Below are 27,776 nucleotides of genomic sequence, written 5' to 3'. Positions count from 1 at the left end.
GATTACAAGATGCAGAAACAACTCTAGACATACTCAGCCACCTCATCTTTGACAAAGGAGCCAACTGCCCTCATTGAAGGAAAAATAGCCTATTTAATAAATGGTGTAGGAAAAACTGGATTTCAGCCTGCCAAAGATTAAAACTAGACCCATACCTATCACCATGCACTAAACTAAGATCAAAGTGGATTAAAGATCTAAATATTAAGACAGAAACACAACTTGCTGGAAGATAAGTTAGGTAGAACGTTTGAAGACATTGGCATAGGAAAAGACTTTATGAACAAAACCTCAGTAGAAAAGGAACTAGCATAAAGAATCAACAACTGGGATCTCATCTTATTTAAAAGCTTCTGCACTGCAAGAGAAACCACCAACAGAGCTAAGAGATAACCTACAATATGGGAAAAATTTTTTAGCAGCTGTACCTCAGACAAAGGTCTACTATCTAGAATATATAAAGAATTGAAAAAAATCAGACCCCCTCAAATTTAAAGACCCAATTCAAAACTGGACATCTGAAATGAACAGACATTTCTTAGACAAAGAAGTAAAAGCAGCAAATAAATATATGAAAAAAAATTCAACATCACTTGTCATTCAAGAGATGCAGATGAAAACAACACTGAGATTCCACCTCACCCCAGAAAGAATGGCTGCTATCAAGAAATCAACCAATTAAAAAACCAAAAAACAGGGCCGGGGATTTAGCTCAGTGGTTCTGCTGCCTGCTTTGCAAGTGCAAGGATCTGAGTTTGATCCCCAGTACCAAAAAAACAAAAAAAGAAAGAAATCAACCAATAACAAATGCTGGTGGGGGTGTGGAGAGAAAGGAACCCTTCTCCATTGCTGGTGGGAGTGCAGACTGGTGCAACCACTGTGGAAGACAGTATGGAGATACCTCAAAGAACTAGGGCTAGAGGTCCCATTTGACCCCGCTATTCCTCTGCTGGGTATCTTCCCCAAAGAATTAAAAGAATCATACCACAGCGATATATGTGCACCCATGTTTATAGCAGCACAGTTTGTAATAGCTAAAGCTTGGAAACAGCACAAGTGCCCATCAACTGGAAACTGGATAAAGAAGATGCGGTTTTTTTATAAAATGGAGTACTACTCTGCCATAAAGAATGAGAAACTAGAGACATTTATAGCTAAATGGATTCATATTGAGGCCATCCTCTTAAGTGAAATAAATAGGACACACATGTGTAAATACCAAATAGTTTCTCTAGTGTGAGAAACTGAAAGTGTAAATAAGGATTAAAGTGATTAAAATGAATAGTTGATAATTTGAAATAGGAAAAGGTCCAAAGGTGTACAGGTGGTGGAAAGGGAAGGGGAAAGGGAAAAAGGGAAAGGAAAAAATTATAAGAAAAGAAAACAAAATGGTAACGAAATCTATGTAAATAGTGAAGGGTGGAGGGGGTGAAGGGCACACAGGTAATGGGGAAAAAAAATAAGAACCAAGATACATCATGTACAGGCACAAGCACCCAATGATAAACGTAAATGTATTATATACTAAAATGTACCAATAAAAGAATTTTTTTTAAAAAACCAAAAACTCAAATGGCCACCTGTAGCCTGTGGCTTGGTTAGCACACTGGACACCACAGCTCTGGACCACATCACTGACACAATTCATCTCCTTAAAGCACATTTCCATGAACAGTATTAGGCCTGCTCAAAGAATTTTAAATAGCTACAAAATCCCAGTGTTCAAGCCAGCTCAATCCTGCATTCACAACCTTCTGGGAACAGGTTTCAACCTACTTTTTTAGACCTTAACGTCGACTTTACTCAGAACTGTTGGGTGGCTTGCCTTCTATTACCTCTTTTTTTTTTTTTTTTTTGGTACCGGGGATCGAACTCGGGTCTTTGCGCTTGCATAGCAGGCGGTGAAACCACTGAGCTAAATCCCCGGCCCTATTACCTCTTATTCTATTCCCTCTCTGAAATACATGTTCCTCTTCTCTGTCCCCACTGAGATAGAGCTGAAGTAGTGTCTTCCCCCAAGAGGCCTTTCCCACATCTCCATGCTGGGATTATTAGTACCACTCTGTAGGTCCAGTGGTCTTAAGATGTGGCATGTTTTGGAATCAGAAAGATTGGGCTCCGATTCTGGCTCTGCTATTTAATTGTTGTGAGACTATGAGGAACTCATTAAACTCTTTAGAAAATGAGTGTAATCATTGGGAAAATAGCACAGACCCTATAGAAAAGGCTGGTTTAGGCCGTGCCAGCAGTAAGTGTTAACCTGTCTTCCCCACCACTTATAGCACTATATTTTGGTATCTTTATTCTACTAAATTGTAGAGCTTTGTTCTTTTGTATCCCTAGAGCATCTAGCATTCAACTTTTGTGCAACACAAAGTTACTTGACTATGGGTTAAGTAGCATTCTTCAATCTGAAATAAATGAAGGCCTTGAGTGGATACAATAGAAATTTATAAAACTCAAGAGCAGACAAGCTCACCAAATCCTACTCTGGTAGATGGGGCCCACCTCTTGAAATACATATGGAGTAAATAAATACAAGACAATAAAATGAAATGCTCCTTTCTATAAGTAAACTAATAGGATATAATATCTCCAAACTATACAATGACAGAATACAAGTACTTCTGCTTCAAAAGAGAATTACAGAAAGCTGGACTTGGTGGTACTCGCCTGTAATCCTAGCACTCTGGGATGTTAAAGCAAGAGGATGACAGGTTTGAGTGGACCTGGGCAATTTAGCAAATTAGCGAGACCTTGTCTCAAAATAAAAAGTAAAAAGGGCTGGAGATGTAGCTCAATGGAAAGCCCTAGGTTCACTCCCCAGTGACTAAATAAATAAATAAGAGAGAATTACAGGAATTCTTTGGAGATAAACTTATAGTTCATCGTGGGAAGAGATGACGATAGTTTTATGTTTTTGATATAAGTATCTTGATACAGAACTCATATACTGCTTAGAGATATATTTTGTCAGATGTACACTATGTTCTTAAAAATATGTAACCAACAACATTTAAAAGTCAGAAAAAAACAAAAAAGATAAATAAATAAAAGTCAGAAGAGGGCTGGGGATTTAGCATAATGGTTCCGCCGTCTGCCTCGAAAGTGCAAGGTCCTGTGTTCGATCCCCAGTACCAAAAAAAAAGTCAGAAGATTCCACATAATTCCATAAAATTATGACTTCTCCTGGAAAAAAAGCCAGCTCTGGCCACACTGGGCAACAATTCCTGGGCCTAAGCAAGGTGCTGTAGTCTTTGCCAGTCACCACCAGCCTTGTACCCTGGGGTGTTCATATGCTGCCTGTTTCACACCACCATTGCCTTGGGATTCCAGACTCTCACTCTCACCTCGGATAGACATTTCTACCATCTCACTGTGATTACCAGGTTAGTTAGATTGCTGGGAATAAGTATACCCTAGTGGTGGAAGTTTATTTGTAAGATTACATGGAGAAAGTAAGAAAGATTGGCTCAATATTCCAATGGATGGAGGAAAGAAAGAGGAAAAATGTTACTTACATTTGAACACAATCCTACTGCTTTTTGTCAAAGACTTGAGACTCAGTGGAATCTTTTTCTCTTCCTATAACCTTAACAAGGAACCTATCCAATAACACTTGCTTTTGCCTCCTTTTGAGGATTTTGCAGAAATGTGACATTGCATTGTCATTTAACAGATTCATCACTCACACTACTACAGCCTTATTTGAGTGATGCTTTTCAACAAAATTTTTTAGTTACCCACATTTTACACATATCCCTGATCCCATTTGAAGTGAGGAATTCCTCTGCCTTTTTCTCCTCCTCCTCTGCAGATGAGCTCTCCTCCACAACCTCTTGCTGTTGAGAGACAATCACCCACAGTCCACAGTCTGAGAGAGAGCGAGAGAGAGACAGAGAAGAACCACTGGCTCAGTTGTGATCATGTGACTTCAGCATCACATGCCACTCTACTGCAAGACATTGCTCATTTATCACGTTAAAATGTATTAGAAACGTGTGCTCATCTTGTGGAACACTCACAGAACAAGTTACTCACAATCCAAGGTTTTACTGTATTGTAAAATATCTTTCCCATCCTGCTCTGGATTCCTGAAACCATTCTCTTAGTGCTTTCCTGAATTTGTGATCTTTAGTTCATGGATGTCATCCAGCATACAACTGCTACCTGATGTTTTGAGGGTAAATATACAGTATATAACTGTGACCCAATTACTTTCCTAAAACCTCAGTTTTACCACTTGTAAAAGAGTGGAGATAGTACTAGGATTGTTCTAGGAATTTAACAAAGTAATTCATTAAAAAAAATTTAGTTGCCATGCTTAGCATATTATAAATGCTTAACAGATGCTGCTGCTGCTACTGCTGCAGCTGCTGATGAAACACGGTCATTCTGAAGGAAAACAAAGTTTCTGACACATTAAGCTTGTTCACAGCCTTGCCCATAAAATAATTTTTTGTGTGATCTACAGAATTTGAGTGTTTAAATATATCTTATAAAGGTCTAAATATTTTTATGTAAATATATTTTATAGCCTTGTAATATGCATATACTTTTTCTCATCTGCATGAGATAGTTACAGAGCTTATGCCTTTTTATTATTCAAAAACACAGATGATTAATAGTAGTTATACTTTCTCCCAGAGATGGATCCCTGACTATCTTCATGAACTCCATCTTCTCATTCTCTCAAAAGAGCTAAATAAAGTTTAAAGTGACCTTTTGGGGTCATGCTGTCCAATCATGTCATTTTTGGTCAAGGAACCTGAAATTTAGTTTCTAAGAAACTTGCCTGCATTTATACAGCTAGCTAGAAAATAAGCCAGGACCGGAACCCCCATCTCCTGGCTTCTGCCATGCCACGAGGCCACTACCTGGACACTCAACAATTACTTTGTGAGAGATTTGTTGAGGGCCTGCTAAGTGTCAGGCAGGATTTGGGCCCCTGAGGGCAAAGCCATGAGTACTCAAAGTCCTTCTGCCTGGTCTTCCTTTATGGAGCGAAGCCAACGAAGGACAAATAGGCAGCTGTCCAGTCAGGTACTGGCAAACACTGTGGAGAAAAGTACAAGGTAAAAGAATGGTGGATGCTATTTCAGATATGGAAGGGGTTGGAAGACACTGTATTGGTGTCTGGAGCAATTTAACCTTAGCATTTTCGTGAAATTTGGTGAATAATACTGACTTTGGTTTATAGCAGCACAGTTTGTAATAGCTAAATCTTGGAACAGCCCAAATGCCCACCAACTGACAAGTGGATAAAGAAGATGTGGGTTTTTTTATACAATGGAGTACCACTCTGCCATAAAGAAGGATGAGCTTCACACATTTATAGCTAAGTGGATGGACCTTGAGACCATACTCTTAAGTGAAATAAATCGGGCACAGGTGTGTAAATACTGCATTGTTTCTCTGGTGTGAGAAACTGAAAGTGGAAATAAGGACTAAAATGTATAATAGATATTGGGAAATGGGAAGAAAATGTTCAAATGGGAAAGGGAACAAGGGAGGGGGGAGGGAGAAAGGAAGGAAGGGACAAGGAAAAAAGTGAAAATAGAAAGAAAAATGGAAACAAAGCTTTTGTATGTAGGGAGGGGACAGGGAGGGATAAGATAAAATAAAATTTATTACTAAAAAAAGAAAAAAAATACTGACTTTGACTTCTAAATCATTTTCCTACAACATAGCAACACATATAAAGGAATTTGGGCTGCCTGGCAGGACACATGAGTTCTAGCCCTGATTTTAATGATTACTATACAGGCAAGACTGTTTGAACTTCTGAGTTTTGTTTTCTCCACTTGGAAAATGAGAATAGCATGCTCCTTGCATTCACAATAGGGTGCTTTTGAGTCTAAAATTGCACCACACTGAGAAAGAGTTTTGTATAACTGCTATGCAAGGGCAAAATACTATTGTGTGGAAATTTTATTTCCTTAAAAATGTGCTGAGGAGGGCCAAGGATGTAGCTCAGTGGTGCCGCCACCAGCCTCGAAAGAGCAAAGTCCTGAGTTCAATCGCGGGTACCAAAAAAAGAAAAGGAAAAGAAAGTGCTGAGGATCTAGATTTTTAAAATTGCTTTTAAAAATGTGATCTTTTTCTGCTCATGCAGGAATGGTGCGACCAGAGAAAAGCAACCAGAGTTCCACCTCTAAAAACAGACTCAATTCATTCCTGTATAAGATTAATGGAGATGTGTACAATGAAGAGAATTTTCAACAGGAATACAGAAGGAAGGCCTCTTCCTCAGGGACCACGAACACCGATGTCACCCCCATCAGACACCAAGTCCTGTGCCAGTACGTGAGTCCAGTCACACAGCTAGCCAGGCAGGACCGAAACGTATCCTGACTTGGGGCGGGGATTTTGTTCAGTGGTTCCAACACCTGCCTCACAAGCCCAAGGTCCCAAGTTCAATGCCTGGTACCAAGAAAAACCCCAACTTATCCTGACTCCTCTGCTGCCAGCTTCTATCTTCCTTTTCTGCGTTTCTATCACCAGACCTCTAAAGTTTATTGTGTAACTTTTCTTTAGTTGTTTTTCGTGGTTTGTCTTGCAGCACTCTCCTGATTTTCAATTTCTTGGGCATTCTCTTAACCCATCTTCTGTTGCTACAATAAAACGCCCAAGGCTGAGTAGCTTATAAAATAAATAGGTGGCCCACAGTCCTGGTAGCTGGAAAGTCCAGACGAAATGGTGCTTTTTTCCTGGCAAGGGGGGCCCCGGCCACATCACAGGGCAGTGGAGAGGTTGTGTGCAGAAGCCAAGGCATAGGGCGGCCTCACTCTGCAGCTATCTTTTCTCATGGTGCTAATCTAGTCCCACGAGAACTAGAGCTCCCACACCAGCGTTAATCCACCCACGAGGGTGGTGTTCCCAGAGCCTAATTACCTCCCATGAGGCCTCACCTCTTACAGGCTTCATCACCTCCTGGCACCAGCACTCTGGGTACCAAGCTTCCACCACACGAACCTCGGGGACGTCCCGTGCAGGCCACAGCCTGCAGAAAGACCTGGCTTCCCCCACAGTATCTGGGGATGATGTCTAATACACACATCGTTCAATGAACCCCACTGCCAGTCTCCTCGTAATGTAGAAACCAGTCGTGGGCGGGGGATTTAGCTCAGTGGTTTCACCACCTGCTGCGCAAGTGCAAGGACCCAAGTTCGATCCCCGGTACCAAAAAAAAAAAAAAAAAAAAAAGAAGAAGAAAGAAAAGAAACCAGTCGTGCCGGACTAATTAATGGTACCAGAGTGAGATCCTTCTAGCTGCCCACCAACACTGTCCACACAGTGCACTGCACTCATCCCCTTTGACCCCACTGCCACCGCCTCTGATCTCTACTGTGACTAGCGAAGTCCCATAAATCAGGGGCCCATAGCCTGCTTTTGTGCTATGAACCCTTTAACGATCTAATAAAGCCAATGAGCCTCTTTTCAGAATTTTTAAAACTGTAAAAGATGCACAACATCAAATTGGCTATTTTGACCAGTTATATCTAGACAATTCAGGGGCGTTCTTGACATTCACAGTGTTATGTAATCATCACCACTGTTTATTCGCAAAACTTTTTCACCAATTCAAACAGAAACTCTGTACTCATGAAGCAATTTCTCCATTTTCCAACCCCCTTCCCGCCCCCATAACCTCTCTCCTACTTTCTGTCTCTGTGAATCTGTCCGTTCCAGATACTGAATTAAGCAAAAGCACACAGTATTTGTGTTTTTTGCTTGTGGCTTATTTCACTTTGCATAATGTTCTCAAGATTTACCCATGTTGTAGCATGTGCCAGTGCTTCATTTCTATTTGTGGCTGAGTAAAAATCCATCGTGTTATATATGTGTTTATCTGCTCACTTGCTAATGGACATCTGGTTTGTTTCTATCCTTTGACTGTTGTGAGTGATGCTGTGAACATTGTAGAGATCTGTTCGAATCCCTGCTTTCACTGTTCCTCTTTTTCTTTTTACAAAACACAGTATGTGACTTTAGAGACTTCCCAGGAAATCCTCCCAAGCTACCGTATGCCCAGAGTTTTGTGTGGAGGTTATTTGGAGGCTGGACAGGGAAAGATGTGTTCAAAGAGACCAGTGCTGTAAGCCCAAGTTACTCTTTGGCTGTATAATGTTTGTGTCCTCTTTTCAGTTTTTCTTCCAGTCCCTTCACACTGATCTACATCCCAAGCCCTTTTTTTTAATGTTTTTATTTTGAGTCAAGCTCTTGCTAAGTCACTAAATTGTCCAGGCTGGGCTCAAACTTGTCATCCTCCTGCCTCAGCCTCCCAGAGTGCTGGAATCACAGGAGTGAGCCAACACACCCAATCTGTTTTCGATTCCTAGAACTGCCAGGTCATCTGGTAACTCTATGTTGAACATTTTGTGAAACTGACAAACTTTTTCACTCTGCTTTCACCCTTTTACATTCCCACCAGAAATGTACAAGGACTCCAGCTTCTCTTCACCCTCTCCAGTGTTTGTTATTTTCCCAATTTTTTCTGATCACAGACATCTTAGTATGAAGCAGTATCTCACTGTAGTTTTTGTTTTGTTTTAGTTTGTATTTCTCTAATGACTAAGGATGATGAGCAACTTTTCTTGTGCTTATTGGTCACTTGTGTATCTTTTTTGGAGAAATGTCTCCTCATTTCCTTTGTCCTTTAAAAAAATTAGGTTGTGGGCTGAGGATTTAGCTCAGTGGTTCCAGCACCTGCCCCGAAAGCGCAGGGTCCCAAGTTCGATCCTCGGTACAAAAAAAAACAAACTAGGTTGTTCGTCTTTTTATTGCTGAGTTGTAGGAGTTCTTTAAATATTCTGGCTATCATTTATAACTACTTTTGTTCATTCTGTAGGTTGTCTTTTCTCTCTGTTGATAGTTTGATGCCCATTTTTAATTTGATAAAATCCAATTTAACTATTTTTTTTATTGCCTGGATTTTTGGAGTTATAGTTAGAAAACTACTGTCAAATCCAAGGTCATGTGTATTTTCCTCTGTGTTTTCTTCTAACAATTTTATAGTTTTAGCTCTTAAATTTGGATCTTTGATCCTGTTTGAATTTTTTGTTTATAGTATAAAGTAAGGTTTCAACTTCATTCTTTTTTTTTTTTTGGTACCGGGGATCGAACTCGGGTCCTTGCGCTTGCGCAGCAGGCGGTGAAACCCCTGAGCTAAATTCCCAGCCCTCGACTTCATTCTTTGGCATGTAGATATTCTGTTTTCCCAGCACAATTTTTTTTTTTTTGGTACCGGGGATTAAACTCGGGTCCTTGTGCTTGTGAGGCAGGCGGTGAAACCACTGAGTGAAAACCCCGGCTAGCACAATTTTTTGAAGAGACTATTTTTTCCCATTGAAGAGTCTTGGTCAGAATAATCTAATATATAAAATAAATAGAATTACAAAGAAAACTAGCTGGGCGTGGTGACATACGTCTGTAATCCCACACTCAGGAGGCTGAGGCAGGAGGATTGCTACAAATTTGAGGCAAAAAAAAAATTGAGTCCTGCCTAAGCTACATAGCAAGACTCTGTCTCAAAAACAAAAACAAAAACAGTTTTGGGCTGGGGATTTAGCTCAGTGGTTCCACTGCCTGCCTCGCAAGCTCAAGGACTTGAGTTCGATCCCCAGTACCAAAAACAAAAAAGAATCCTTTGAGACACACACAATGACACTAACCCTAAGTACTCAAGTTGTCCTCGGTCACACTCTGGATTTGTCAGTCCCGCTCATCCCTTGGTTTGTCACCCATAAGTGGCACATATCGGTAACAGCATGGAAGGCCCTTGGTGCCGAGGCCTCCTTTGTTTGTGTCCTGCCTGCTGCAAGTCCAGCTCTTGAATATCCCTCGCCAGTGCTGTTACCACTCCTGTTTCTCCTGCTCCCGGGTGAGAAAGAGGATACGGTCCAGGAGTACATTTCTCCCCATTCGCTTCATTTCCACAAAATGATACTCTTTTCCTAGCTATACCCTCATCACAAACAAACCAGGATCATTAAAGAAATTTCAGTGTGGCCCCTTCCACCTGCCCTGGCCTTGTTACCTGGGCGCTATGCTGCCTCCTAGAGGTTTTGATAGCTGTACTTATTTCCTCCTAGTTTTGAAAAAAAATTTTAAATTCTTTTTTAATTTCCTTCTTTTTATATTCTCCACTTCAAAAACACAGTTCCAGGCTGGGGATTTAGCTCAGTGGTTTCATTGCCTGCTGCACAAGCTCAAGGACCTGAGTTCGATCCCCGGTACCAAAAAACAAAAAACACACAGTTCCCTCCATTTCTGAATTTTAACCAGAAAGGTAGTTTAAAATAACCACAACCCTGAATCCAAGCTGCTTAGTTTTTGTTGTTTGTTTGTGGTACTAGGGATGGAATCCAGGCCTCTCACAAGCTAGGCAAGTGTTCTTCCACCAAGCCAAACCCCAGCCCAAGGCTGCTTAGTTTTGAATCCTATTCCTGCTGCTTCCCAGCTATATGACTTTACTTGAGCTCTCCTACTGTGCTAGGCCTTCCTTTCCTCAGCTGTAAAATGGGTACGATAGTAACACCTACCTCAAAAGGTGATCACAAGGATTTAAAGAATAAATAATTGTGAAGTACCTAGGTAGCAATAGCTAAGTGGGGTTTTCTTAGTAAATAAAATAATCTTTTAACTCCATCTCTTCCTTTCTGCAAAAACCTCTTATCTCCTTCCTCATTTTCTTCCTCTTAGCAACAGCAAATATTCCCTTTTATGTTAAAATCTGTTCCTTCGCATCAACTCTTACATCCTCATTCCAGAGAGGCCTGAACTGAAATGCAAATTCATGTCAAAATGCTCAGCCTATTCCCCCTCATCTTCAATTTCCCTTCCTCAGCCCCTTCCTCGATCCCCTTCGCCCTTGGTCCTCCCTCATTCCTCCATTTCCACTTGACTTTTTCCCAAGCCAAAGAACCTTGATGAATGCACAGGGTGGCTGGCCGTCAGCCGAGCAGCACATGGTGAGCAGGGGACCCTGCACCGAGGAAGAACAAATCCCAGTGCAGGGCTCCAGGTCTGAGGCAATGGTCGCTCTCTCTAATCCCGTCTCTCTGTGCAGCCTCCAGCCCAGGAACTCTCATAAGAATAGCAATGTGATGTTTCTTTCCAGCCAGTGTTCTGGCTCCTGGCTCCTGAGCAGCATCTAACAGCTGTCGGTAGGCATGACGAGGTAGTGGAGAGGACAGAGCACTGACCTGGGAGCCAGAAGACCTGGCTTCCGTCCCCAGCGGTGCTCACATTCACTGCTGTGACCTTGGAGGAGTCCTAGTGTGTGGCCCTGAGGATCTTAGAGAAAGCGATGCCTTCTTTCCTGAGCACAGATTTTAGCACTGCGTCCACTAAAGCTACATTTGCTGTAGCAGTAAAATCCCAATGATCTAACACAGCTCACTAGTGAAAGAAAATCTTCATATTCTCTGCTTTTAGCCCACACCGAAATGTAAATAGCAAAAGGCAGTTTCAAACCAAATTGGTTTTGCTGATTGATTGGTGGTGATGCTGCTCTTTTAGAAGATCTAAAGGTGAAACCAGGTTTTTTCAGGCTCAGCAATGTTGTCTTGTTTTGTTTTGTTGTCGTTGTTCTTTTGAGTCAGGGTTTTGCTATGTTGCCCAGACTGAAGTCACGGGCTCAAGTGATCTGCCTCCACTTCCTGAATGGCTGGTGCAGCATTGCTTTAAACACTGAGTTTTTGTTTTGTTTTTTGTTTTTTAAGACAGGATCTAGCTATGTAGTCCAGGCTGGCCTTGAACTTGCAGAAATCCTCCTGCCTCAGCCTCCCAAGTGCTGGGACTACAGGTGTGCACCGCCATACCTGGCCAAACACTGACATTTGGGACCAGAAAGTTCTCTCTTTAGGAGAGATGTCTTGTCCATTATAGAATATTTAGCGGTATTCCTGGCCTCTACCTGCTAGATGCCACTCATGAGAATTGTACTGTCTCAACGTTCCAGTTATCCCCTGGGAACAAAGCTACCCCTGATTGAGATGTACTGGGTTAAAACCTTTAAAAGTATATACATTATAAAGTATAATTTATAATTGCAATTATAGATATATTTGATGTAAGTATCAATTAAAATTATATGTATAAAGTCTTTTCTTTACATGACTAACTCCTCAAGCCTCTGTGTCATTAAAGATGCCATATTCTATATTTTCTATAAATTTCTATGTACCACAAATCAAAGCCCACAGAGTTAATATCTGGTAAAAATTGTATTATATGAGAATGAGGTGAACGTGTGAACTGCTCCCCAGCCATCAAAATCACACCCAAAAATCTGTCCTTAGCAGGAGAAAGCAATAGCAATTCATTTTCTACTAGAAATTAGTAAGCTTTATTCTTTTCAAATATTTAATAAAAACAAGAAAGTTGCCAAGCAGGGTGGCACACGCCTATAGTCCCAGCACTCAGGAGGCTGAGGCAGGAGGATCACCACAAGTTCAAGCCTAGCCTGGGCTACACAGTGAGTTCAGGGGCAGGCTGGAGTACATAGCAAGACCCTGAGTCAAAAAACAAAAAAAGAAAGACAGAAAGAAAGTCATTGTATACTGCACACACCCGTTTTAGTTCTTGCCGTGCACACAGCACTGGTTCTCAAGGTTGATGGCCACAACTGGGGGAGCAGGGACTACTGACATCTAGTGGACAGACAGAGGCCAGCGATGCCACTGAACACCCTCAGGGCACAGGGCCACCCCAGAGCAGAGAACCCTTGCGTCCAACAGCACAGCAGGGCCCCTCCCTGACAACCCAATCAAGTCTCTGCTCTCCTTTCTCTCAGCTGCTCCTGGCACAAGTTCCTGAGATGCATGGTTACTATCTTTCCCTTCCTGGAATGGATGTGTCTGTATCGATTCACGGACTGCCTTCTTGGAGATTTACTTGCTGGCTTAAGTGTTGGCCTCGTGCAGGTTCCGCAAGGTAAGAAAGGTGCAAAGCCTTGCAACCCCAAGACAGTTTGTTGGCTCTTAACCCCTGTGCAGAGCAAACAATGACTCGAGCCAGATGAACAGAAAAAGGAGAATTTCATTCACGTAGTTACCATTCGTTCCCTGGACTGGCAGATTTCTAACCCTTCTGGGATGCAGCCGAAAGACTTGGTTTGGTTTACAGCCTGGGCTGCTTCGCAGAGTAGCTGCCGCCCCTCCTCTGGCTCATGTTTTGGTTTCACCAGTCACATCTTACTCCTGGCTGCAATAGATCTCACTTGGCATTGCTTTTTTCTTAGAAAGGCAAAGGCTGGGAAACAGCATGCTGGTATCTCTCCAGCAGGTGACAGCCCAGGGGCCAGTGCAGAAGTAAGACAAGGCCGCACGGTGGGAGTGGCAGCTGTCTGGGTTTGGGAATCTCATTTCCCACACCATAGTCTGCTAACAGCGGCCTGCGTGTCACTTCCAGAGCCCCACAAGGAACCAAGTTCCAGGAGTCTCTTCTCTGCTCAGGGGAGCCCAGAGCTCAGGCCTCCTGTGAATGTTTATCTTCCCTGCACACTCCTCCTGCTCCAGATGGAGTGTATTAAGTGGGATCATTTTCACCATAAGCAACTCTGCCAGGTAGCATGGCTGACGTTCTCCTGCTACCACATCTCCAGGGAAACAGGAGAAAGTTTACCTGAAACGGAGTTTGTCCACAAAGGGGACTTCATAATTCTGTGTGAGTGTGAGTGTGTGTGTGTGTGTGTGTGTGTGTGTGTGTGCAGACTAGGGAAGTGAGTGCTCAGCCACTGAGCTACACCCCCACAGAGTCTAAACACCTCCATTGCTGTGTTCTTCTGGGGCCCACTTGCAGGACTAAACCTTGTGACTATGCAGGTTGTGCAAAAAGGAGACCAACCAAGAGGGTTGCCCCCTCCCCGCAACCCGTACTGGGGATCGAACTCAGGACCTTGCGCTTGCCAGGCAGGCAAGGCACCACTGAGCTACATCCTGGCCCCAGAAGGAGACCAACCAAATAGGCAAGCAATGGTTAAAATACAACTCTGGCACAGGGAAATTAATTGGGAAATTAAATGGAATATTTACCTATTTATAAATTATCATACAATAAACTGTACTTTTTTAGCCCAGCATGGTGGCGCATGCCTGTAATCCCAGCACTCGGGAGGGAGGATCACCTTGAGTTCAAGGCCACCTTGGGCTACATAGCAAGACCTTGTCTTAAAACAACAACAGGGCGGGGGCTTTAGCTCAGTGGTCCCACCGCCTGCCTTGCAAGTGCAAGGACCCAAGTTCGATCCCCAGTACCAAAAAAAAAAAAAAGACAACAACTTCTTTACATTTTTCTTTTGATGTATGGTTCCATGAACCTTAACACACACTTGTAAAACTTCCACCACACTGGACACAGGAAAGTTCCACCACCCCCAAATCTCACTTTATAGTCTGGTCCTCCCCAGACCTTCCACCCGAGTACCACTGCTGTGGTCTCCAGTCCCACGGTTCTGTCTTTGAGAATGTCATGTGAATGGAATCATACAGTGTGCAACTTTGGAAGGCTGACTTCCCTCATTTAGCATTATGCTTTTGATATCCATCCAGACTCTGTGTATCGACAGTTTGTTCCTTTTTATTGCTGAGCACAACTATTTTAATCTATTTTCCATAGATGTGTTATGATTCACAATGAGATGGGGATAATTAAATTAATTCCTAAAACTATTACTAAACAAATTACTCAAAAAGCAGTTAAGACAGCGTGGTATTGCACAGAGAGACAATTAGCACAATGGGACAGAAAAGTGACACATATATGAATCACCTGATTTGTATAAGATATGTCACTACAAAAACACGCTTTTAATGGTAAACAATGTGAAACAATTGGATTCAAATAAGAAAAAATTATTTTAGATAGCTATCTCATACCATGTACGAAAATGTGTTCTTGGTAGATTAAAGACTTAACTGTGAAAGACAAAACAATAAAGAATTTTTTTTTTTTTTGGGTGCCGGAGATCGAACTCGGGTCCTTGAACTTGCGCAGCAGGGAGCGAAGCCACTGAGCTAAATCCCTAGCCCCAAGAATTTTTAATAATATAGGAGAGTATCTTCATGATCTTGAGGTTCTTAAACCAAATACAAAAAGCAAAAGGAAAGGCCCGAAGGAAAAGACTATAAATTAAATTAAGTAAAATTTTAGAATTTCTGCCTATTCAAAGCCACTGTAAAGATAGAAAGGGCTGTGGGCTAGGGATTTAGCTCAGTGGTTTCTCCACCTGGTACATAAGCCCAAGGACTCGAGTTCGATCCCTGGTACCAAAAAAAAGATAGAAAGGGCCAAGGCTATTGCTCAGTAGTACAGCACTTGCCTAGCATATGTAAAGTCTTGTGTTTGACCCCAAGGAGAGAGAAACAGAGAAGGAGAGAGAGACAGAGACAGAGAGAGAGACTGAAAGAATGGGAGAAGATATTTGAGATATATATATCAGAGGATTTATTTGTGCTCCTAAAAATCCATAAAGAACTAACTAGAAAAGGATGCTGAACATTATCAATAATTAATGGAGAGCTTAAAATTAAAATGAATTGCCACCATACACACTAAAATTAAAAATCTGGCCTTACCATGTGCTGTAGCACAGATGTGAACAATGGGAACTGCTATTCATTGCTGCTTGGAGTTTAAATTGTGCAAACATTTGGAAAAGCAGTTTGACATTCTCTAAAAAATGCCCCAGAAGTTATAATGAAGGAAACTGAAGAAGTTGTAATCTTGAGGAACTTGGACTTTGGACACTCAATACATTTCCTTTTTTTTTTTTTTTTTGGTACTGGGGATCGAACTCTAACTTGGGTCCTTGCACTTGTGAGGCAGGCGGCAGAACCGCTGAGCTAGATCCCTGGCCCTCATTTCTTATTTTGCTTATGCCAAGTTGAGCATGTTTTCTGTTTCTTGCAATCAGTGCAAACTTTTTTTTTTTTTTGAAGAGAGAGGGTCTTGTTATGTAGCCCAGGCTGGCCTTGAACTCATGGTGATCCTCCTGCCTCAGCCTCCTGAGTGCTAGGATTATAAAGGTGCACCACGAGGACTGGCCCCAATCAGAAGAAACTTGCTTAACAACAACAACAACAAAATATGAAGGGAACTTGTAGATTGTCAGAGAACAAAGAGATATATCAACCCAAGCGAGGACCGAGTTTAGGGTCCTGATTTAAACACGAAGATGGTAAAACAGCACGGCACATAACAGGACAAAACACACCATACATCCAATTCCAGTTCTCCCCAGAGGTCGCCTCAAGCTGTGGGCATGACAAGGGGCTGCTGAGGCTGAGGATCTGTTTCCAGGCTTGGTCCTGGGGCTGTTGACAGACTGAGCTGCTCCTCTTTCAGGCCCTGCCTGGTGTTTGCTGACCGGGCTCTGCCCCACGGGATCCTGCTTCCCTGCAGCTGCTGAGTCCCTTCCCACATGGCCGCTACTTGTCTGGGCTCCAATACGAAATGCAAATGCAGGGCCCCTGGGTCTTGCTTGCTCAGAACCTCCATACCATGAGAGCAGAGCACTAAACCAAGCATGAGGCCTCCTAAGCCCCGATGCCATGGGACCACACAGGTCAGCACCTTGGAGGCCAACCCTGGAGGCTGGTAAGCTGGATGAGAAAGAGCCAAAGAGCAACCAAAATCGAAGTTGTAGGGTTTTTTCCATAATATGTGTTTGCAGCACATGCAGTTTACAGTCATCCTGGGGAGTGGGTGCATGGACATAATACAATGTGTTTCTTTTTAAAATTCCCTTTCCCTCCCGCCCACCTCCTTCTCTAATTTCCCTTTCCCCATTTTCACTCTTCTTATTATTAGTCTTAGCTCATGCTCAAGGCATATAATGTTTCCGTCATTGAGGTTATTAGGTCCCTATACATGGAATATCTTAATTCTACTTATTTCCCCTTCGCCTCAGCCCTCACCCTTGATTTCTTGGACCCCTTCCCATTTGCAAGAGATCCACCCCCTTGTCCCCGCTATCCATCCTTTACTAATCTTTTTGTTTGCCCTTGGCCTTACTCAAATGAGAGATCCCATATGGTATTTAAGCTTGTGTGTCTGGTTTATTTTACTCAACATATTTTCCAGGTGCATCCATTTTCCTACAAATGTCTCAAATTTGTCCTTCTTTATAGCTGAGTAGTATTCCATTATGTACAGACATCACATTTTCTTTCTCTGGTCACCTGTTGATGGGTACACAGGCTGCTTCTATCATTTAGCCATTATGAATTGTGCTGTTATAAACATTGTATACATGTATCACTATGCTGTAAAACTATGCTGTTTTAAACTATGTGAATGAAAACAAAGCTGAGATTCAATCATACTCCAGAAAGAATGGGAGTCATCAAGAAATCAAAAAAATAACAAATCCTGGTGAGGCTGTGATGAAAAAGGAACCCTCCTACACTGTTGGTTAGAAGGTAAACCAATACAACCATTATGAAAATCACATGGAGATTCCCCAGAGATCTAAAATTAGAAATTTCATAGGACCCAGCCATCCCCCTTCTAGGTATCTTCGCCATAGTTTGTTTTTGCAGCTGTCATGGCTTGTGTCTAGCTGCTCCCCAAAACCCTCATGTGCTCACAGGTGGGGCTTTGGGGAGGCAGCTGGATCATGGATGTGTGATGCTGGGATCAAGGGTGTGTGATGACTAAATCGGGTCAGCATGGTTGTGGGTGTGGCTAATAAAGGCCCACCCTGGATGTGGGTGGCACCAACCAATAGGCTTGTGGCTGCCCTTTCCTCACCTTCCCGCCCGAGTTCCGGCTCCTGCCAGATCAGCGGGGGCCTGAGATTCTCACAGGAGCGTGAACCTTACTGTGACCCACGCATGTGAGCCCTAGGTTGCCTGGTCCTTCCAAGAGTCTAACGCCTCATGAGCCGAAGCGGAGCTGAGGCAGCAGTGCTAGCGCTGGGTAATCACCATGTATCGAAAACATATAGCAATAAAAAAAGAAACTAAAAAAAAAAAAAATTGTCTCCCACAAAACAGTTTCTGGTGTCAAAAAAAAAAGGTAGGGGCCTGCTACTCTACCACAACCACCATTTATGAGGCAATCAGGGGTCCCCGAAAATTGAGTGGTGGGCCAGGGATTTAGCTCAGCAGTGCCACCTCCTACAAGGTCCTGAGTTCGATCCCCGGTACCAGGAAAAAAAAAAGTCTCTTGTGTAAGATAATAACCCAGCTCACTAGACTCATAAATAAAATTAGATGAAATGTAAGTTGAGGAAAAGCCCTCAAGGTAAGAGATGCGGGCTTAAAAACATCCAAAGCCTGACACCATACACCTTAGTCCATTTGCTTAAGAGATTCCAAACTATCTCGGTGCCTCTGAGAAAAGAAAGTGAGGGCTGGCAAGGAGTGGACAGTATCCATCACCCTGCCCAAGTCAGTCCAGCACCAGTTCCGCCCCCAGTTCCCTAGGGTTTCCCCCAGGGCTGGGCATGGGGCTGCTTCTGAGATGTTAGAGTTGGACCTTACCATTGCGGTGTTGGCTTTCCAGGTCTCAAAAGAAGACCTTGAGTGAGAGCTGGGACAAAGCCCAGGATAAAGAACAGAAGTGGGCGTGGTTGGCACATGCCTGTAATCCTGGCACTCCGGGAGGCTGAGCCAGGAGGGTTGCAAGTTTGAGCTTACCCTGGGCAACTTAACAATTTAGAGAGACCCTATCTCAAAATAAAAAATAAGAAAGAGCTGGGATGTAGCTCAGTGAGAAGGCTCTGAGATCAATCCCCAGTACCAAAAACAAACAATCAAACAAAAATCCTGAGACATAAAAGCAAGAGAAGGTAAGAATGAGAAATGATACAAGGTATTAATTAAGGTAAAAGGATACTGTTATCACCATCATCCTCAGTCACCTATACACATGACTTGGGCCTTGTGGTTTTGTTTGTGACGGTTTCTCACTAAGTTGCCCAGGCTGGCCTCTAGCTCAGTACCTTCCTGCCTCAACCTCCCGAGTAGTTGTGATTACTGGCATGTACCACCATATCTGGCTTCACACTCATCATTTTTATTCTAACCTTCTTTACAGTTTTTATTTAGAGTGACTTTAAAAGCCAAGCTACCTTTTCTTACTTGAATTATCTTGCTTTTCAGGTCTGGTACTTAGTTTGCTGACGAGGCAACTGATTCCCCCTCTCAATGTCGCCTATGCAGCTTTCTGTTCCTCCATAGTGTACGTAATTTTTGGATCATGTCATCAAATGTCCATTGGTGAGTTCAGTACAGAACCACAGGTGGCAGATAAAGTTTCTACCTCAATCATTTACTTACTGTTGAGAAATCAGATTTCAAGGTGTGTTTAAGAAAGGCAGCAGAAGTTGGACATTCTGTCCAGGTGGCTGATGTTCAGATTGTAGAAATAAATACTTCTCCTCGTATGTCATTATTAATGTCACTACCAGAAAAACAAGCCAGCGCGCTGTTTCCCAAAGGGATTAAAGGCCAGTGGGAAGTTTCCTTGGTGAAATTGCCACACACTGCAATCTGTCTGCCCTCAGCCCAGAAAATCCAACACTAGTTTGGCCAGTACTCCGAGAGTAGATGCATTTTTTAGCTGGACCTGTAGCCAAGCTCCATGGGGCTGGCTTACCGTACAGCTTGACAGTTTATTAATTTACAAGGAGAAAATGCTGGCAGAGTACAGGCATTCCTCATTTAATGACCGAGTTCAGCTCCTGAAACTAGGTCATTAAATTATTTTGTCAAAAAATGGAAACGAAGTCTAGGTAAATAGGGAAGGGTGGAGGGTGTAAGGGGTGCACAGGTAACGGGGGAAAAAATGAAAACCAAGATACATCATGTACAAGTACAAGCACCCAAAGATTAATGTAAACATATCGTATACCTAAAATGTACCAATAAAATAATTTAAGGAAAGAAATTATTTTGTTGCTAAAGGAGGAATTATCTGAGTATGTACATTGCAATGTTCAGAACAAAGGAATGGCCAGAGGACACTCCACCTTGATGACCTTGGTTTTGTTTGCATAACTTCCATGCAGTACTGTAATGTATAACAGGACATAAAACTACAGTGCTGTGCTGTACCGTGCAGTCAGCACAAATTACAGGGCCGCATAAACAGGTGTGCTGTACAAAAAAAGACATTGAGGCTTTAACAACAAGATGTACAGAACTGTACACACACACACAAAAGGACGGATCCTAAGTCTGAGCACCAAGTCCTAAGTCCAAACAGTGGTTAAACAGTAGGTCCTGAAATGAGGAACGTCTGCAACCAGAACACTCAAGTCCACAGGATGAGCCCTTTCCCTCTCGGAGTCAGAAGTCCACGTACTAATGTATAATTAGAAATGACCATCACGGGCACCAGAATAGTTGAAGGTCGTGCAATCGGTACATTTACGTAACCTAGGGGAACCGGCACAGAAATCAAATCACAAAATGCCCAAGAGGCGTGGAAGGCATTGCCAACGTTCACTCGGTGAGGAGCTTTCTCCTGGACGTCCCCACTCTACACCTGACCGGGCCACTGATCGTGAGCAACCCCAGGAACATGCTCTCTGCAGGTGTTTGTGTTCTGCCTGGCTGAACCCCTGCCTCCTGTCTGTGGAGTGTTCCTCTGCCTGTTTAAAAGGCAACACTGAGCTGGGCATGGGGCATCTGCCTACTGTCATCCCAGCACTCTGGGAGGCTGAGGAGGTGGAGCCCAAGTTCAAGCCCAGCCTGAGCAATTTAGCAACTTAGTGAGGTCCTGTCTCAAAATTTTAAAAAGCTTACAAGGGGTGGGGATATAGCTCGGTATGAAGGTCCTAGGCTCAATCCCTAGTACCACAAAAATAAATGAATAAATACATAAATGGCGACACTGCCTACTTTACTCAAAGCTATCATGTGTTGATTTTACATCTGGACACCAAGGGAACAGTTTTATCCCCATAACCCCAAGTTCCTGGGCACCTCGATCATTTCCGAATGCTGATAGTAAGGGCTGGTCAAGCTTTTGTTGCCGATACTTTAAAGGTAAGATTTGTGTTTGCCCTCCCATGTGTGCCCAACAGTGCAAAAATTAAGTGAATTACTCTTTGCAACAGGGTCAGCTCAGTGTCACCTTGCACATGGTAAATTTTCAAAAGTATTATTATTTTCTTTCTCTTTCTTTCTTTCTTTTTTTCGTACTGGCAACCACCGTGAACTCAGGGCCTTCACACTAAGCTACATCCCGGCCCCTTTTTCTTTCCTCTTTTGAAACAAGGTCTCCCTAAGTTGCTTAATGGTACAGGCTGGAGTCCAACTTGCAGTCTTCCTGCCTCAGCCTCCTAGAGTGCTGGGGTTGCAGGAATGCTGTTCCTATTATTGTAGCTTTGGCTTATGATCCTTTGGCTACCATCTCACTCTCTCTAAGGGCAGCCACAGTGGCTGAGGCTCATAGCTCTCTCTAGCCCATTTCTCTTTGAATTCCACTCCGCATGTCCATGGTCCATAGAGACTCCATAGCTGGACGTAGCATCTAAATCCTGGGAGTCAGTCACAAGGTATGGATCTCGGTTCTCTTCCTTGCTCTTTCTTTCTTCTCAGTGGCCCCTTTCAAGTGTGTGCCTCAGATCAGAACCCACGCGCTATCAGACCATGTGTTGCTTTTTCTTTCAGTGTCTGTCCGCTTGCATGGACTCGAACTCTGACCTTCGCCTAACATCCTCTCCACAGGCCCCTTCTTCCTCGTGAGTGCCCTGATGATCAACGTCCTGAAGGAGAAGCCATTCAACGAAGGCCACCTGCTCTTGGGAACGTTCCTCAAGGATGACTTTACTGTCCCTTCCTACTTTGACAACTACAACAAGTCCTTAAGTGTGGTGGCAGCCACATCGTTTCTGACTGGGCTGATTCAGGTAGGGCCTTGTAACCCTGACACAGAGCCAAGTACAGGGACCTCTTCCTTTCACTGCTTTTGTGGCAGGGATGGAGCTTCTCTCCTGAGAAATCCTCCACCACTGACCTAGGAAAAGACCTGCAACTTTCTCACCAGTGCCTTCTCCTCTAAGCCAGAGAAGAGTCTTAGAATCTAGAGCTCCACTCCAGATTGTATCTTTTTCAAAATAATTTATGTTCTTTTAACAGGAATAGCACTCCTGGGTTTGCAAGTTGTATTTCTGGTTTGTAAACACCACAGTCAGGCCTGAAATCCTTTTTCTGCAGTGACAAGGAACACAGCTTAAGGACAATAATATGATGGCTTATTAAAGTCTCAACATTGCTGTGTGCAGTAGTGCACGCTTATAATCACAGCACTCTGAGAGGCTGAGGCAGGAAGATCATAAGTTTGAGCCCTGCCTGAGCAATTTAGTGCCTTAGTGAGACTGTCTCAAGATTTTAAAAAATCAAATAAAATTTAATTTAAAAGGATTGGGGATGTAGCTCAGTGCAGAGGTCCTGAGTTCAGTCCCCATTATTGCAAGAACCTCAAAACTCATTTTTGGCAGTGTTTTAAATTTCCTCTGAGAGTCTCCCTGTAATCCCAGATACTCAGGAGACTGAGGCAGGAGGATCAACAAATTTGAGGCCAGCCTGGACAACTTAGCAAGACCTGATCCCAAAGTAAAAAAATAGAAAGGGCTGAGGATAAAGCTCAGTGGTAAAGGGCCCTGGGCTTAATCCCCTGTCCTGCAAAAAAGCAAAGGAAAACTAAAGAAATAAAAAATATTGCAGATAAATGAAAGTAGAATACTGAGAGAGAGAGAGAGAGAGAGAGAGAGAGAGAGAGAGAGAGAGGGAGAGGGAGAGGGAGGGAGAGAGAGAGAGAGAGAAAGAGAGAGAAAGAGAAAATCAGAGAGAGGGCCGGGGATTTAGCGCAGTGGTTTCGCCGCCTGCTTCGCAAGCACAAGGACCTGAGTTCAATCCCTGGTACCAAAAAAAAAAAAAAAAAAAAAAAAAATCAGAGAGAACAAACAGAAAAATGACAGACTTAAGCCTTAATATATGAACATTTACATTAAAGGCAGAGAGGGCCAGGATTTAGCTCAGTGGTTCTGCCGCCTACCTCGAAAGCTAAAGGTCCCGAGTTTGATTCCTGTACCCGCTCCCCAAAAGTGCTGTCTATAAGAAATTAACATCAAATATAATGATACAGGCAGACTGAAAGTAAATGAATGCAAAGATACATCATCCAAATGTTAATCAAAAAAACAAACATTAATTGAAAATAGAATTTACGTGATGCAGGACTCCATGTATGCGACATTCTGGAATGACAGAACTGGAGAACAGATTGCTGGTTAAGGATGGGGGAGCAGGAAAGTGGAGGTGTAGTGGGGGAGAGGAAAACAGGGGCAACTGTAGCAGAGCACGGGAGGGGCCCTGGGACGGGGGAACTCTTCTGGTTTGGTGACCTCCTGCCCTGCCTGGTTCTCTTCTGCCTACCAGCTCTCCATGGGCATGCTGGGGATGGGCTTCATGGCCACCTACTTCCTGGAGGCTATGATCAGCGCTTACCTGGCTGCAGTGGCCCTGCACCTCGTGCTATCCCAGCTGCCTTGTGTCTTCGGGGTGATGATTACTTTCCACGCTGGTCCTGTTGCCTTCTTCTACGTGAGTAACTTCACCCCTTACCCAGAGTTGCAAACGCCCCTCCAGTGGCCTCTAAGGAACAGTGGACCTGAGCAGAGCCTCCCACCTAAAGACAGGATCAAAGATGCAGCTGAGAGGCGGCCTAGTCTGGGAAGTCCCAGAAATAATTTCATCTTATGTAGATTTAAGCCAGTTGGACCATGCTTTGCTTTCCAATAACCATTTCAGCCTAGCCTTTTCAGGAAATATTTAATGATTTATATTAAAATTTCATCTTGAGGGCCAGGGATTTAGCTCAGTGGTTTCGCTGCCTGCTGTGCAAGCACAAGGACCTGAGTTCGATCTCTGGTTCCAAAAAAAAAAAAAAATTTAATCTTGAAGTTACTGTCTCTATCATTAAGTCTTCCTATTACATGCCTCCTAAGAAACATGTATCCTAAAACATTTAAAGGTTATAAAACTCAAAGTTGTCCCTGAATGCAAGAATAAAACAAGCTCAGCTAAAGAATATATATGTTCTGAGAAAATTAATAATGAATAGGCTAATAAATAGAACTCCCAGGCCCTTTCTGTTACACAGAAACACAAAAAGTATATCCTCTTTTTCTCTCTTTTGTGTTTTGTTTTTTGAGACAGGGGCTTGCTATGTAGTGCAGGCTGGCCTCAAACTCATGGCGATCCTCCTGCCTCTGGCTCCTGAGTGTTGGGATTGCAGGCATGGGCCACCACATCTGACTATTCTCTCTTTATTGAATATTACTCTTTTAATATCCCTTTTTCAATGTAAGAAAATGCATATCAGCAACCTCTCCTCAACCTCCATGCTTGTCCTCACTGTTGTAGTAATGTAATTCTCACAAACATCTTGGTACCCACCCAGGCATGGTAGATTATGCTTGTAATCCCAGCACTCTGGGAGGCTGAGGCAGGAAAAGATCGAAAGTTTGAGGCCAGTCTGGGCAACTTAGAGACTTAGTAAGACCCTATCTCAAAATAAAAAATAAAAAGGGGGCTGGGGATATGCAAAGGGTTGTCAAAACATATGTTGAATGGTTACGTTTTTAAAAATGTATTACAGTGAAATATACATTACCATTAATCCCCCTCAAAATCCTCCCCCTTGCTTCAAACACATCTCATCATTCTTTCCATTTTCTTTTCTTTCTTTTTGTTTTTGTTTTTTGAGACAGGGTCTTGCTATGTAATTCAGGCTGGCCTTGAACTCACTATGTAGTCCAGGCTGGCCTTGAACTCTTGGTGATCCTCCTGCCCCCAGCCTTCCAAGTGCAGGGATTACAGGCATGTGCCTGGCCATTCTAGCCACTTTCTGAAGCAGTTCTGGAAGTCCTTTTTTTGTGTCCTTATGAGATGTAATATAAAATTTGGTGAATGCCCCTGCCAGTGCCATCCTGCCAAAAGGTGGGCTCATAAAAACATCGCAGTGTGGGTGGGAAATTTACCTCAGTGGTTCCACGCCTGCCTGGCAAGCACAAGGTCCTGAGTTCGATCACCAGTACCAAAAAAAAAAACAAACAACATTGCAGTGTGCCCTCATCCACCTTACCCACTGGATCTGACACTGTGTGACTTCTGACTCCTCCCCAAAGTCAACGTGACCAAGAAAGGTAAACATTCTGAATCAGTTCAGTACATTGGGACATCTACAACAGCACAAATAAAGACGCTCTAGAAAGAGCACTTCCAGAACTGCTTCAGAAAGGGGCAAGAATTATGGAACCTATGTTTAACATGAGGAAGAATATTTTGAGGGGCGTTAATACGAATATGTCTTTTACTGTACTTTTTTTTCTGGTCCCGAGAATCGAACTCAGGACCTTGTGCTTTCGAGGCAGGCAGGGTGCCACTGAATTAAATCTCCGGTCCAATTTTTTTTTTCTTTTCTTTTTTTTTTGATACGGGGGATTGAACTCAGGACCTTGTGCTTGCTAGGCAGGTGGCAGAACCACTGAGCTAAATCCCCAGCCCCCAGCTTTTCTCTCTGTCTTTTTTTTTTTGGTACTGGGGCTCGAACTCAGGACCTCATACTTGCAAGGCAGGCACTGGAACCACTGAGCTAAATCCCCTGCCCCCCAGTTTTTAAAAAGAATTTAAACATTCACCTGAGTTAGATCTCCATCACACCTCATGTGCAAATGCACAGTACCATAAACAAACAAAAACACCTCCAACAACAAACAACCTTGGTGCCCAGTATCCTCGCCTAGGGACTTCTTTTTTAACTTACGTAGAGGAATATCCTTCTCTAGATTTAGGCAATTATTAGACCCCTTCATGAGCCTCTGTAATTTTGTTTTCTTTCAGAACATACTTAACTACTGTGTGGCTCTCCCAAAAGCTAATTCCACCAGCATCCTACTCTTTCTAACTGCTATTGTTGCTCTGAGAACCAACAAGTGTATCCGAATCTCTTTCAATCATTATCCCATCGAATTCCCCATGGAATTATTTCTGGTAGGTGTTTCTGATGCCCCAATTTCATAGCTCAGATTTTTTTTTTTTAAGGTCTCACTACATAGGTCATGCAGGCCTTGAACTCACTATGTAGCCTCGAACTCAAACTCGAGGCAGTCCTCCTGCCTCAGCCTCCTGAAGACTGGGATTAGAGGCATGCACCACCACGCCTGGCTGACTCAGACCATTTTAAATACCCACTTAGAAAATTGAAATAAAAACACAAATAACTCAAGAAAGCAGAGATTCCTAGGAGCTGTAAAAGTAAGAATTTTGGGGGCTGGGGATTTAGCTCAGTGGTTTCGCTGCCTGCTGCACAAGTGCAAGGACCGGAGTTCAATCCCTGGTACCAAAAAAAAAAAAAAAAGTAAGGATTTTTCAGAAACATGTTGGATTGTGTGAAAGCTGAATGTTCACTAGTTTTAAATGTATGCTATCCAGGTACAATGGTGCATACCTGTAAGCCCAGCACTCTGGGAGGCTGAGGCAGGAGGATTGAAAGTTTGAGCACAGCCTAGGAAATTTAGCAACTTAGCAAGACCATAGATCAACATAAAAAATAAAAAGGGCTAGAGATGCAGCCTTGTGTTCAATCCCTTGTACAGAAAAAAAAGTATGCAAATATTTATAAAATGCTTGTTTTCTTCAAAGAGTTTTTTTACTCAGGTATAGTTGACAAAATTATATAGATTTACTCTGTACAATATGATGTTTTGATATATGTACACATTGTGAAATGGTTAAACAAAGATAATTAACATATTTATCACCTCACACACTTATTTTTTTTAATTTTATTTATTTTTATTGTGAGAACATTTAAGATCCACTATTTTAGCAATTTTCAAGTATATGATACATTATTAACTATAGTCACCATACTATTTGATAGGCCCGCCAAAATAATTCTTATCTTCAAAATACCTTTATCTATTGCCTCTTTCTTGTAATATTTTAAAAACTGGGATTTTCATGCCTATAAAAGTAATACAGGCTCATTCTTGAAAGTTTGAAAATCTTAAAGAAGTTTTAAAATGAAGGGGGAGCCAGGCGCAGTGGTCCACACCTGTGATTCCAGCACTCTGGGAGGCTGAGACAGGAGGACAGCAAGTTTGAGCCCATCCTGGGCAACTTAATGACTTAGCAAGACTCTGTCTCAAAATAAAAGTATAGAAAAGGGTTTAATTCCCAGTAGCACATAAAGAATAGGGGAAGAGTAGAGAAGGAGATACATTCCTGTACTTGTACAACTATTATTGATACTTTTGTATTTTGCTTTATTCTTCCAACCTGGCCCTGCTATGCTCAGAGTTGGTGAATAGCCATCATTTTCTACACAGAAGTTTTGCTTCTATTTTAGTATAGTTGCAACCATACTGTTATTAAGGCTCCTTTTATTCTCGTGACCCTGCAGTAAGGAAAGTGAAGCAGCCAAGATGGTCATTTGTCTAATCCATCGCGCTAGTAAGTAGCAAAGCTAGAGCTGGCTACTGCCTAGTAACAGCACTTCTTGTTTCTTTCTTTAAGTCTCCTGATTAAATTTATCTCTTGCAGTCATAATTAATATTTCCACAGACATTTTCATCTATAAGGCTCAGGGTCTTTTGTTTTGCTTCGTGTTTATGGTGTTGGAGTCAGAGCCCAGGGCTTTGCTCACGTGCTCGGGGTTTTTAGTGTCACCACGTCTCCTATTGGGGGTGCTGGACTATTGGGTACACATGAGAATTATCCCACATGGCCTCTGCATCCCCCAGGCTCCCT

At 42.8% G+C, this 27,776-nt stretch overlaps 1 protein-coding gene across 1 annotated transcript in view; it reads left to right on the top strand.

Moving 5' to 3' along the window:
• Nucleotides 1-27,776, top strand: part of Slc26a8 (solute carrier family 26 member 8) — a 69,462-nt gene that overhangs the window by 3,740 nt on the left and 37,946 nt on the right. Inside the window, 8 exon segments of the mRNA XM_021259934.2 lie at nt 3,818-4,184; nt 5,201-5,391; nt 6,116-6,302; nt 12,800-12,939; nt 19,113-19,229; nt 21,687-21,868; nt 23,400-23,564; nt 25,866-26,015. Of these exon segments, the coding sequence (XP_021115593.2) occupies nt 6,118-6,302; nt 12,800-12,939; nt 19,113-19,229; nt 21,687-21,868; nt 23,400-23,564; nt 25,866-26,015 (939 nt within the window). The 5' untranslated portion in view covers nt 3,818-4,184; nt 5,201-5,391; nt 6,116-6,117.

The sequence above is a fragment of the Heterocephalus glaber genome, unplaced genomic scaffold (genome assembly GCF_053883595.1).
Source record: "Heterocephalus glaber isolate CG9 unplaced genomic scaffold, H.glaber_assembly_v1.0 deba00001497, whole genome shotgun sequence".
Classification (NCBI taxonomy): Eukaryota; Metazoa; Chordata; class Mammalia; order Rodentia; family Bathyergidae; genus Heterocephalus; species Heterocephalus glaber.
Note: the sequence above shows the minus strand (reverse complement) of the source record. Positions and strands in the feature narration are given on the sequence as shown.